Source organism: Diuraphis noxia, unplaced genomic scaffold (genome assembly GCF_037042655.1).
Source record: "Diuraphis noxia isolate RWA-SAM2 unplaced genomic scaffold, SU_Dnox_SAM2 contig0004, whole genome shotgun sequence".
Lineage (NCBI taxonomy): Eukaryota > Metazoa > Arthropoda > Insecta > Hemiptera > Aphididae > Diuraphis > Diuraphis noxia.
This window is the reverse complement of record NW_028301714.1, coordinates 42,565,112-42,579,252: the sequence shown is the minus strand read 5'-3', so window position 1 is coordinate 42,579,252 and position 14,141 is coordinate 42,565,112. Positions and strand designations below refer to the sequence as shown.

The window sequence follows — 14,141 nt, the reverse complement described above, 5'->3', positions numbered from 1 at the left end:
TTGTTTACTATGGAATTTAAAAAAAATAAAATTGACTATATTTATATGTCGCCTAACATCAGTTGATGATCACTATAAATTGAGAAAATAATTAATTATTATAATTATTATTTTAATTATAACCTTGCAAAAATAAAAAGTTAATAGCCTTGAAAAATTAGATTATGTCATTACCTACACATATTACTACTAATATTACATCTATTTCATGAAAACGTGATTAAACCTCTTTCATTTTTACAATTGTTATGGTTTAAGTCTAAAAAAATAACGTATTATATGCTATTTTTATTCATTATTATTAAATATGCCGTATAAAAAATATACTTATGTTATAATTATAAATATTAAATAAACAGCACGATACAAAGCACTTTCACCGAGTTAAGTAAAGTGAGATAAATACTCAACTGTCAGCATACAATCTATACGTGTCCAGTATTTTATATTTTTATTTTTTAATGCTTTATAGGTTATATTATTTAATTACTACTTAAGTTTTTTAATCGTCTTATTCTTGATGGCATAATACGCTCATATATTATGTTTAATTTAGATTTTAATATTGTTTTAATTGAATGCTATTGAATCGTTATATGATTATTTAAAGTTCTAATGATATGATATTTTTAAGTAGTTATAATTGTATTAATTAAGCTAGTAGTATGCATTAGATTAATCGCTTAAGATTTATTCATAGCAAAAAATATTATGGAAATCTAAGAATAGCGTATTTTAAATTCTGATAAATGTTATCATGAATTAAATTTTCAAATCTTAGGTGTTAAAATCAAAAATTTCATGGATTTTTAACTACAAAATAGTTTACAAATTGTTTTGGTTTTGACGATTGTCGTTAATTGTTTTCCATTGCCCATTAAAATGCTGAAAAAATACCAAATAGTTCAAACCACTTTTATTATTCAATTAGGTACTCGTTTAAAATTTACTGATGTTGTTTTTTTACAATATTACGTCATTATATTGTATAAAATTTAAGTACAATCACAAAATTTTTCTTTTGGATTTGTACATATCAGCCATATCCAAGACGAACACGTGACGCTTGCACATAAATTATACATTATAATTTATAATACGGTAATTACAATCTGGTGCAAATATAATAGAAAAATTGCTTTCAAAAATCATTACAAACATTATGTATACCAGCCAAAAACAATAACAAACGACGACGGTACATTTTTATAAACAACAGGTAGTACAACAGCCAACAATTTAGTATTATAGTAGCTATTTATGAACAATCATTTACATATTAAAAATATCAATGCGTACACATGTATATAATGTAATATGTTATATGCTTGTATACCATATAACATGTCCTTAATAATAATATTGATAGCTGATATAAATATTCCGCTACTGTCCGCACGCTTTTTTTAGATGACCTAAAATATGAGCCAGTAGTAATGAGTATATAATATTTTATTTATGTATACTATACATGTACAATAATAGCCGTTTGCGGTCGTCTTCGGGGAGGGGGAAACCTCTGAGCCGAGTTCGCCCCACACCATAGCCGATCGGTCGTGTTTTCACCTTTACACGCGTGCGTGTACGAGAGCGTTGGTCACGATTATCGAAGTCTGCCACTATACTATTGGATTGGGTTTTGTTTGGGTCTTCCATTCCCGTGCGCGTCCGCTACGAACACGGTCCGTCGACGACACGCGGCCGCCAGTTTTTTGTGTTGTTTTACAATAATATTGTTTTTTTAGCATAATAAACAATTAGCGTATTGCGGTTATCGCACGTATATTATCGTAAATGCACTTGTGGTACAACCGGCAACATTCGATCGTCAGCTGCTGTAGTGCGTTATCGCAGTCGTAACAGTTTTAATAATAACGGTCGTTATACCCCCGATTCATCATCCCCCGAGTGTCTAGCGTTCGTTTGTCGACCGATAGCCACGTGTTTGTTCGAAAGCATTTCAATATTATATAATAATATTATTATTATTATTATTATTTATCCCGATTGTTGCGCCGGTGCTATTTTGTGTCGCATTTCCTACCGTTTGCGCCGCCGTTGTCGCATCGTGAAGATAAAATTATTCAAACTCAAAAGTATAATATGAGAATGAGCGACATGACCGTGTGCCCTGTGGCCAGTCGACAATCGTTCTTTGACTCGTTCACCGTAGTCTCCAAAGCCATCGGACAGTTAGAAAAACTTATGTCCGGCAAAGTGAGTTGACGCAATTTTATTATCATGATAAACCTACTGTTCGTAAATCCGTATAGTTGCACGTTATTGTTATTATAATATATTCTCGATGCGTGTTGCAACTGAAGCAGTCATGAATTCATGATGTGCGAACGATTACCAATATTATCGTTACATTATTATTGATACCTACATGATTGAGCGCGCAGGTAAATGAATTACTATCGCTGTAAATACCCGAAAAACGCTTTATTTTTAAACAGCCCCTTCCATCGCCGCTGTTTCCAGAATCAGCTGTAAAATATTATATTTCCGTTGGGAATAATTGTAGTAAGTTTGTAGCCCGCCAACCACTATGATACAAATTACAAAATTCTAATCTAACGTCGTGTGCAGAGTGTCATCTACACCATATTTATACGATGTAGACAATTTTTGACATTATAATTTAGTATTTCCACGTGCGTTTAAAATTAAAATAACTGATACGTATCCTTAGCACGATTCCCCTGACTTAGCAGCGATGGGCAAACTCATTCAACAGGTATGTGACATTGTGTGAAGTATACTTAAAATAAACGCAGACCGTAATTACCGAGGTAATTTCGGTACAAACCGCGAAACCGAAGTGTGCCCTAAATAATTTTCATTTAAAAAAGACTATGCGTTATAAAACAACCGCTTTTAGATTACTCTAAATATGATTATATACACATTTTAGCCTTGGTTCTTGCATAACGCTTCGCGCTAATCTGACTATATAGGTATACGTTATAATCATATTCGCAAGTTTTTTAAATAAATATACATGTATAATATATTATATGTACCTATACTAAAACTGTGTTATTTTTAAACTAGACATTTACTCAGCGATACGATTATTTGGTTGTTTTCTTTGCAATTTATTATTACGCGCGAAATTTTTTTTCATCGCAAATTTCTGATATTTTTATGCATAATATGTGTGATCCGGGTAGTGTATTAGCCGTATACATACACTATGTACCTACAGTTATCGCAAGTATGTATATATAGCATTATATAGTCATATTTTATCCGTTTGTCGAGTTAACGCCACTGCTCCTTCGCTGCAACGGCACCGTATCTTCGTTTCCCTCGCGATCATCGCGTGTACAGCAAAATTGTATTTATTAAAAACAGTGAAACACACATCTATGGGGCCTCACTGATTTCAAAGTACACAATTTGGAATTTTGACCCAAGTCCGTCATTCAAAATAAACACATCCGGTCGAATCGGTGATGTCAGCGACGCGCGTGCACCGATTTCCTTCCTATCCGTTTCGTCGGCTGGGTGTTCCCTTGAATTTCAATCGTATTTCGTATGATACTTACGTATCTATTTTAATATGTAATAGCCATTTCTCCGAAGTAGGTACTCCCAACAGTGTTGATCGCTGCTGCACGTCACAAGGACTCGTCGTCGTTAATTTAAACTGAAATAATTAAGTACACGTTTCTATTTAAATGTTTTTTTCTACTTTTTTGCGTAAAACAATAGACTCGTCGGATGACGAAAACCTTGACTGTTGATTACATTTTTATATTATTATGTCAATATACACGTTGCCACATTATATTATGTACATTGTACCTACGTGATAAATAATTTGACAATTTGACTTTTTCATGATCGTAAGTTTGTCCCACTTTTGATTGTCAATCGTTAAGATAAGGTTAGGTTGCTATATCATTCTCGGTACTTTCGGGAATAGACATGACGTGGTTTTATATTGAATTAATGGCCGTTATAACTAATAGCCTTTTGTCTCCAGTTTTAATCCGTCAATAAATCTCACATTATTACATTTATTTTTAAATCCTATTCATTACCGGTTCCTTTAACCTACATGATTCAAATGATTCAATATATTATTCTGTATATTTCATTCGTGATCTTAATTAGGTACCACATAAATTAATATTATGTCTCCCAGAAATCTATTTTTACTTATGATATATTATTGTAAAATATGATATTTTTTCATTATTATGGTGATAACTATTAAACTTGTAATATAAATTGAAGTTTATTATTTTTTATATTTTAACGAGAACATTTTTTGCAAATTATATTATTCATAACTCTATTATAAATTCGTTCTGATAATGGTTAAATTTTAGCAGTAGGTACCTCATAAATAATAATTAAGTCATAAATTTGTAATATCAGATTATTTGATTTTAATAATTTCAAGCTACAAATTCGAATGTTGCATGATTATTTATTTTTATACCATATTTTAAATTTTGATTATGGTGGACAGGTGGGCTAAAATTTTAACTGGTATACTCTTGGTATACCTAATGAATTCATCGTTGTTTTTATATGCTGCTAAAAAGTCATTTTCGCCGTTTTGCGTGCTCTTAAATACCTAAGTAGATAATTAAAAAATAATTCGTATTATGTGAAATATAAAGCCATAAAGGCTTTAATATTATTCGAATCGTGTGTATTCATAGTTTATGGTCATCGGTTTATAATATGTTACATATTATTAAGTTAATTATAATGTAAAACTGTGTAATGCAGTGTCTTGACAATTGTAATTTATACAACAGTATAATGTTGTGTATCAGCTATCTTAAATTTTGATATCATAACTGGCACAGTGGCACGAAGGAAAATGTATAAACACGAACTGAATTACAGTAAACAAAATGTAACCTTATAGTAGGTACTAATAGAGTTACCTATTTATTATGATATTCTCACGAAAAAAGGACTTTTTGCACTTGTATTAGTAAATGTTTTTTCTTTAAGAACAAAGATACATCAGTCTTTATTCATTCATTATTCATTGTTTTATTATTTTAACTTTTAAGTGAACCATCATGTGGCATGTCATATTGTCGTCATAAACTCAATAATACCTGTTTAATAATAATACAATAGTATGTTGGAAATTACCATAGATAATAATAACTGTCACAAATTAATGACATTTTCAAATAAATGATAAAATTAAATACATATATATATATATATATATATATATATATATATATACTTACCTATTACTTAATATAATATAACTTAACTACAACGTATTTTTACGTCATCAGAACCGTATAGAAACATGTGGTTCCTTAATAAATGGCAGGTACCTATAATATTATACGCTGTAACTGAAGGCTAATTTTATTTATTTTTTTGTATTACTACTTTTAATTACCTAGATGTCAATTTAATAACAATAAAAAATCAAGTACCTATCTTGAAACTTATTTTTGTATTAAAAATATATTTAGTTATATAGTAACTTAATTTTGCAATTAAATATGTAGGTATATATAGTTATAACAAATTGATTTACATATATATGATAGTAACAAGAAAGTAGTATTTTCATAGTATTTATGTAAATTACGCGTTATACCTATTGTGCTTATTTTAGTTGTCAATTTGAAAAATTTTACCAGGTAAAATATATTTCAAATTATACATTCTAAAACTCTTGTCATTTCTTCAAAATCATTTTGAACATAAAAATGATTTACCATTGTAGTCATTGTAGGTATTTTATTATATTCAATTAATTATGAATTATGAAACATGAATTTCTTTTAGAAAAATGATGATGCAGACAACATCCAAGTGGAATTAGTTATAGTCGGTTAGATAAATTTTTTATACGGATAATTTCACTGCCGCTTATTACATTTAAGTTGGTATAAATTAATATTTTATATAAATTAGCTTTTTAAACTTTTAATGTAGCTAAATATTTATTATTATTTTTGCAATATTTTTATGTGCATTGATAAATGAACTTTGTTATCTTGAAATTTTAATAAAACATTAATCGATTACTTTTATAATTTCATTATAATACTATGTGTGTGCACATTTTATATACTTATTTAAATAATATGTCTGTACATTTATATTTTTTAAATATCTATTTAAAAACATAAAAATGTATTACTGATATTGTCAAGGATGATATAGTATTTATAATTTAATGAGGTATATTATATCCATTTCTTTTATTTATTCATAATTTTAAGTATTGGTTAGATATTATATACCAACATTTTTTTTAGTATTTTTTTTTGTTCAGTTTTTTTATTACATAAGCTGAAACTTAAAATTGCAGATTATCCTTTAAATTTAGTATTTGTTTAATAAATCAGTTAAATATTTATAAGATCGTTAACAGTTTTTTGGTGTTCATAAGATGTTATAATTGATATGATTAAGTCTTATTTCTTAATATGTAGACTAACACTATAAAGGTGTTACTCTAAGAAATGTACTTTCTGTTTGTATATAAAATGTCTTTAATAATAATTTTATGAATATCATTGGTATAGAATAGTTAACTAAAGAATTAAAGAAACTCGTCTTCAATCAGATGATAAAGAGAAAGTCTATTGAGGTCAGTGGCCTCAGCAAATAATGGAGTTGCACCACTTTTTCATTCTTTTCTGCGTTTGACTTCACTCAAGTATCACTTTTTGACTTTACATTAAACGTACAACTATTACAGAAAATGGATGGTAAAAATTAAAATAATATATTTGCTGAGAGCACCACTGTAAAAATTCAGTATTACTGTTAAATTGTTGTTTAGCACTACGCTGAAACACAACATGCTCTAACAGCAATAATTTTCTAAAAATAAATCAAGTGCCCATGTTAAGTCTGAAATGTCTTGTGACGTCAAAACATTAAATGTTTACTTATGATGCATTTTGAATGACTTTATACGTGCAGTATATTATTGAAATGTGTTTCGAAAAGAACGTGTCGAAAGAGGAGAAGATCGGTTATTGGTTATCGGCTATAGTTTATTATTGTTGTCTATAGAATCCTTATTAATATTATATTATAATAAACTCTTTAACGAGTTGCCGCCTTATATGTGTAAACACTCGGGGTCATCGTGGTCTAAGTATTTATTTATATAAATCAAAAACATCCCAACTTTAAATTACGGCATCGTTCCTGACGTACTTCTCATTATACGATATTCGCATAGGTCGTATTACATACATGTCGATCATTGCACTGTTAGTTATAATATATAAGGTATATAATATAAATGTACACACATAATACATAAATGCGTCAAACACAAATGCACGCCTTTGTGTACACATGGACTTCAATATGAAAGTTACCTATTTAGCATAATTATATTGAATATATTAATAAAAGGTATATTGGGTCGAATTAATTTAAAACCTTTAAATTATAATAAGTATACTTATGCACGGAAATTAAGTTCACTGTCGTAAAAAATTTAAAAACTTCGCTTCTTATTAAAATTAACTTAACACGCTATAACGTATTAGTACATTTAAAATATACTGTTTTATTTATTGCATATTAGTATATTACCATAATATGAATGGTAATTGTGACTCTAATGTCATGCCGGGTTGAGTAAACGGAAGTGCATATTTTACCCCAACTCCCAATATAGAGAATTTAACATAACATAAAGTTGTATTTATCTAAATGAAATTTAAGTTTTAATATAAACGTTTTTAATTGCCTACATATTGTATAGGTACACATTAATTAAAATTATTATTATCCTATTCAATGTTAACAGACAACCGCAGTGCATATATATTACATACACAAAGTGCGTTAGGGTTGAACGGATCATTTGATATTTAAGATTTTAATATTATATTAATACACCTTCTATAATATGTTGGCTGAAAATAGATAATCCATTCAGATTTGATAAAATTTTTAAATTTAAACACGTTTAATGTATTAAGAACTAGGTATATTATATTGAAATTTTACACCTGTCTGGTCCTAATAATAACTCAATCAACACAATATCAGCATTTATTTTTGTATTATATATTTATTTTTATTTTTAAACTAATATTATTTAATTAATTATAACATTATTAAATTAATTTAAGAACATAATATGTTATAATATTAATTATAATATTATATAATATTTAATAAATGCTGATATTGTATCGATTGAGTGAATGTAAGTATTATCTGGTATATTTTCATAATCAGAGCAGCGTTCTTTATCATATTATATATTTTGTATTTATATATCTTTCCACATGAACGTGATGCTCACGTGATACGATTTTATAATATTGATCACCTCCAATATACCTATTTGTTCTCGTTTCCTTCGTTTGACCGCAAACCTAAAAGTGCATTTAAATCATTCTGTTATCGTCAAACATTTTTGCGTTAAGTATAACTGCAAATCATTAACCTTCGTTGATATATTATCGTTGTCGCTGGTCCCTATATCATTTGATCCGATGATATGTCATGTATATTATACGGTGTTGTTTATTATTATTTGTTAATATTCACAATACACGTGTTTAACGTTGTAATTTTTTTTTTAAAATTAATTTCTTTTGAAATCTTTCGTTTGGCGAATACGTAAGTGTTGTTATTATAATTATTTTTCAGATTTGAGGTTCGCTCATTTGAAGTGAAATTGATATAACACATGCTGCTGCCCCATGGCATACTGATCATTTCCTCGTTTTGTATTTCGTATTATTCTACACATATAGGTATTCAGTCTAGTCTTCGAAAACGTGAAATAACGCCAGTCGTCACTTTATTATTGTTTATTTCTCACAGCTTGCAATCGCATTGTACTTCCGACTGCTGATATTTACAATGCATAGATAACTAATTATTCGTTATTGTGAACTAATAAATAATCACACAGAAATGTGATGCACGTGCGTTAAATGACACATTTCAATCTACCTAATTTTTTTTTTTTTATAGGAGCTTCTTTATTAGCTACAGTTTCTCTAATACCTATGTATATACTAATATAATTTATTACGTTAATTATTAGATCAAAGGCTGACGTTTCTGCTTTTATTTGTAATTGGTTATGTATTTAAAACTATTTTATTGTATTTTCACTTTTGTTTGTTCATGTTGTACACACATAACACATTTAAAACTAAATTTATGCATCCGTAATGCAGTGTGGTAAAATACAAAATAAATTTATTTTATTATTAGCTGAATTAGTATAATTGTTAATATTATGTAAATAGTTTATTCAAAATTGTGGTAATATAGTAGGTACTAGGTAAAATTTTTATTGGAATTTAAGTTTAATTTTTATACAATTGATTTGGCCTTAACAATGTATTGCTGTTACGATTTTAATTTTAAATTATATTATTCATGTATACTATTACGACTTGGGAGTTGGGAATAGTTATCATTTTGATTTTATAAAATGAAGTGTTTATTGAAAAGATTAAATGCTATATATTTATGCATTTTAGATTCGATTATTTTGATTATAAAATCTTTTAATATTAAATGGTATAAATATATGATCAGAAATTCAAAATTATTTGTGGATTCGAGTAGAAAGTTCTATTAAGAATTGACTAGTAACATTTTTATCGTAACGATTATGGAAGGTTAATGAAATAATAACATTTTAACGACTGCTTTTAAATAGTTTTGTTGTTTCTATAGTATTTGTTAAATTAATATTTCATATTTTATAATTTATGATGTGTTTTTAACGTATGGTCTATATGTCCAATAGGAGGATAGGCACTTTATATCCAAACATGTTTTTGAACATCCAACTCAAAGAATTTATATTTATCTTGTACTACCAGACTGATGGCTATACTAATTATTGAGTGATTAACTGGTAGTACTACCAGTTTATAGGGCCAGTGTCCATCATTATACTATGATAATAGACTCTTATTTCCACTCATAATTAAACAAGTCTGCAACAAGTCTCCATTCCGATATGCTCACGGCTGTATCCCAGGCCCTTGCACATAATATCATACCTCAGTTTTTACAAAAACGCCTTAGGTGTTATCTATTTGTTTGTTACACATAAAATAAACATTTTGCGTTATGGCTACATATTGTATTCGCAGTGGTAACTAGCAAATACATACAAAATTACAGACCAAAATATAAACTATGGTCGCTAAATTACTTAAATCGTTGTACTCGTGTTAGGTATTAAAGTAGTTTTAAAATAAATGTAATCGTTCGGAGTTCTTAAATAATATTAGCTGACACGACAATAATTGTTCTCTAATGTGTTGGTTTGCAAATAAGTCATTAAGTAATAAATAATATCTCGTATAAGTTAATTGTAAATGCTATTTCATTTATGGTTCAAACGGAAAACGATATCGACTGTAATAATTTATAATATTATCATTAAATACTATTCAAAGTACTGAATATCCAAAACCAGCAGAGACAACGCCTTTCTATGACTGTTGGTAATTCAATCACGTTCTATGATGAAATTCATGAGTATACTTTGTATCGGTATATTATATTACATTCAGTTCGATAGCGATTGCAAATAAGTTTAAAAATAGATTTTGAAAACATTTAATAATTATTATTCTTAACGTAACATCATTTTCGTGCAACATTCCTGGGGGTTCTTGTGAACAGTAACAATAACAATAACACGACTGTGCACATTAAATACCACATCACCACGTGACTGAAGACCACACTTTGTTGAAAACTCAACGTTCTTACGTCGTGCCAACGGTCAACTAAAATAAACAAATTTTTATGTCGATCGGCGTCGGACGATCATTATTTGAAACCGCGCGTCGTATAATAATTTTGCGCATAGTTTTTGTGTATTTAATGACGCACGTAATTTAAAAAATAATAATAATAAAGTAACAAAAAAATAATATAATATCAATGTATAAGGTGAATCCAATTCACAACTATTTAGTATACATAAAATATGAGGTTTACCTTGACCGTATGAGTCTTGTCAGTAAAACGTATATGCATTTTGTAATTAGAATTCCAAGGGCTTCGCGATGTGTGTTCATTAGTATGGAGGTGACAGTATAATATGTATACATGTATAGCTTGGGTATATATATATATATATATATATATTATTGTTTTGTGCGTAATTTTATTTTGGATGAGAAAAAGCGGAAATTGGCGGTGTCAAGAATCAAAATGTAGTGGTATATTCAGATATTCTCTATGCGTGTATCACTCCTAATATATTGCATAATACATTTATAGTTTGTCGCCTCACTATATGATGCATTCGTTCATTAGGGTCTTGAAATCGTTAAGATAATAATGTTTATAATTTTCATTTTTATTTTTCAGCAAACCGAAAACGAATGGAAGAGCTCGCAGTGCAATCCTGTGAATTCGTCGGCCAAAAAGAACCACAAGAAAGAAAACTCGCTGTTGAAATTCTTGGCGTTGGTATGTATACGATACATTGTCGTCGACGACAGAAAAAGCCGTCCAAGGTTTAAATTCTCAAAATTATCGGCGAGATGGTAAAGTGTAGATTTTGATTGTTTAGAACGCTTTGGAGTTGAGCGCGCCCGCCAGTGATGTGTTGCTGCGCAACAACAGCACGACCACAGCTGCTGGTGCGGCAACGGATACCGAAGTACGAAATGCCAAATCTCAAGAAACAGTGGTGGCTTCCAACGTCCAGCCGGTGACATGCAGGTCGGCCACGGGCGTGCCACAACAACAGTCGTGGTTCCAGCTGTCCGGACATCCGGACTGTTTCGCACCTGCCGGCTTGGGCACGATATGGAAGAAGTGCAGTGGCGGCACCGAGCGCGACGTGTACGAAGCCCTTTCCAACGAGCCCAGTCTTCAGGACATCGTGCCGAAGTATTACAGGGAAGTCGAGTACAACGGACAGACGTTCATCGAGCTGCAAGACTTGCTGTACGGGTTCCGGGACCCCAACGTCATGGACATCAAAATGGGCACGCGCACGTTCCTCGAGTCTGAAGTGAAAAACTCTACGGCGCGACAAGACCTGTACCTCAAGGTGAGAGCGCAACCTGCAAAACGACATTAACCCTCGTCTGCCATACGACCCACGCCAATAACGAGGAATGTGCTAAAACAATTTGTTTTTTTTTTTGTTTTTAATTTTTAATTCAGATGATCGCCGTGGACCCCGAAGCACCGAACGCCGAAGAACGCAACCTGCAAGCGGTCACCAAACTGCGGTACATGCAGTTCAGAGAGGAACAGAGTTCGACATGCAGTCACGGCTTTAGAATTGAGGCTATGAAGGTAATATACGCGCACATTTGCGAGTGCATTAAAGCACCGATTGCTGTTTTTTTTACTATACTAACTGTTGTGATAACCTGATAGTTTCGAGGTTCCCCGCCCGTGACGGACTTGAAGACTGTGAAGAGCGACGAAGAAGTGAATAACACGCTTGCCTTGTTCCTGGGCGACCGCCATGACATCAAACAAAGGCTGGTGGCCAGACTGAATGAAATACGGTCGAAATTGGATCGTTCTCATTATTTTAAAACTCACGAGGTAAGTCATCGGAAGACACGTTATGAAGACGACTTGTAGTCTTTTGATTAGTAAAAAAACCTAAAAAATCAATATTTTATTACAGATCGTTGGTAGCAGTATCTTGATTATTTACGACGATACTAAGGTTGGCGCGTGGCTAATTGATTTCGCCAAAACAAGACACGTACCAGAGAACACGGTACTTACCCACAGACAACCATGGGTGCCTGGCAACCACGAAGAAGGTTTCTTGTTTGGTCTTGATCATCTCATAGAGGTAAGTTTATCATATTCACGTCCAAAAGTCTATACTTTGGCGATACATTGCTTAACATTCGATTGTCTTATTGTTTTCAGTCAACTGAGAATTTACATACTCCTGTCTCAAAAGATCCCGTAGCACCGTCGAGCTCTATTAAAGTGGAAAATTGAATACTGTTCTTCAACTTTCTCGTGGAATTCATCTAGTCAATAATATTTTCACCTACACTACGTCGAGACGAACGTGGTTCACATCCTCGTTACTATCACGTGTTTACATTTTTACACAATTACTATTTATTTTTTTTCGTTTGTTCTTAAAATTAATTTTTAGTCGTATATATCATAACATAATATTGTTTTTTTTTTTAATATTAATTCGATCAGTGTTGACTGACGCGACTGATTTTGCCTGAGCATTTGTTATCAGAGAACTCATTAAAGATGCGTGGGAAAATAATAAATTATTAATTTGGCTTTATACTCATACTGCAACAGGTTTATGTACCTAAATTCTCGATTCACTTATTATAATAAATTGTCCAGTATTAACATTTGTATAAATATTACGCATTTTTATTTTTAACTTTTTTTTTGTATTTACAAAATATACATTTATTTATATGTACATATTATAATGATTGTTTTTGTTTCTTTTTGTGAAAATTTATTCTTTCTTTAAATTTTCCAGATGAATAATTTTAAATTATTATTTACAAATTTAATTGTTGTACATCTTTTCATACTGGAAAATCATAAATTGAAAGTTTTGTGTTGATCATAAACATTTTATGATCCTTTAAACTTTTATTTGTTAATTATTGAATTCTACTATATTCTTCATTATATTGTCTAAATTAGTATTAATTAACACACAAAAGCATACATAGACTTCGATCTCGGATATGAGCTTTTGTAGATTAAAAGTGGGCCATTTTTAACAATTGTCCAAATAAATTTTGAAAATATTTATCTGTTTTATACACAAAGGTAGGCTGTTTTAACTATTTATACAATTGGTAGAGCCTATTATAATATATTTCTTAATTTTAGGTAAGTTTTTTTTTTTTTTTTAAAGTAAAAGTGAAAAAATAAGTTAACGAGTGGGTGTCGCTTTGATTTACTGACATACAGTGTCAAGTATTTCATTGTGATAGATGTGTTAGATTTGAATTCTAAGATAATTCAGGGTCTACAAAAAACGATTTTGAGCAGAAAAAGTATGGGATACTTGAATAAAATATAATGAACTTAATAGTTTTAAAAAAATGTATAAACATCGAAGATGGCTATAATTAGCGTAACTTTCTGGTAAATTTTTATTTGTTTTAGGTCGAAAAGCTCGTGGAAAATCA

At 30.2% G+C, this 14,141-nt stretch overlaps 1 protein-coding gene across 5 annotated transcripts in view; it reads left to right on the top strand.

Moving 5' to 3' along the window:
- Positions 1 to 13,424, top strand: part of IP3K1 (inositol-trisphosphate 3-kinase-like protein) — a 79,445-nt gene extending 66,021 nt beyond the window's left edge. For 3 of the 5 annotated variants that reach the window (XM_015513366.2, XM_015513369.2, XM_015513367.2), the window contains 6 exons: positions 11,344 to 11,445; positions 11,549 to 12,034; positions 12,151 to 12,285; positions 12,370 to 12,543; positions 12,629 to 12,802; positions 12,883 to 13,424. In XM_015513366.2, the coding sequence (XP_015368852.1) occupies positions 11,344 to 11,445; positions 11,549 to 12,034; positions 12,151 to 12,285; positions 12,370 to 12,543; positions 12,629 to 12,802; positions 12,883 to 12,957 (1,146 nt within the window). In that variant the 3' untranslated portion in view covers positions 12,958 to 13,424. Of the gene's footprint in view, positions 1 to 1,630; positions 2,218 to 2,566; positions 2,741 to 11,343; positions 11,446 to 11,548; positions 12,035 to 12,150; positions 12,286 to 12,369; positions 12,544 to 12,628; positions 12,803 to 12,882 lie in introns of those variants that run through there. The other 2 variants (XM_015513368.2, XM_015513370.2) reach the window with 2 other exon arrangements.
- Positions 13,425 to 14,141: the final 717 nt, after the last annotated feature.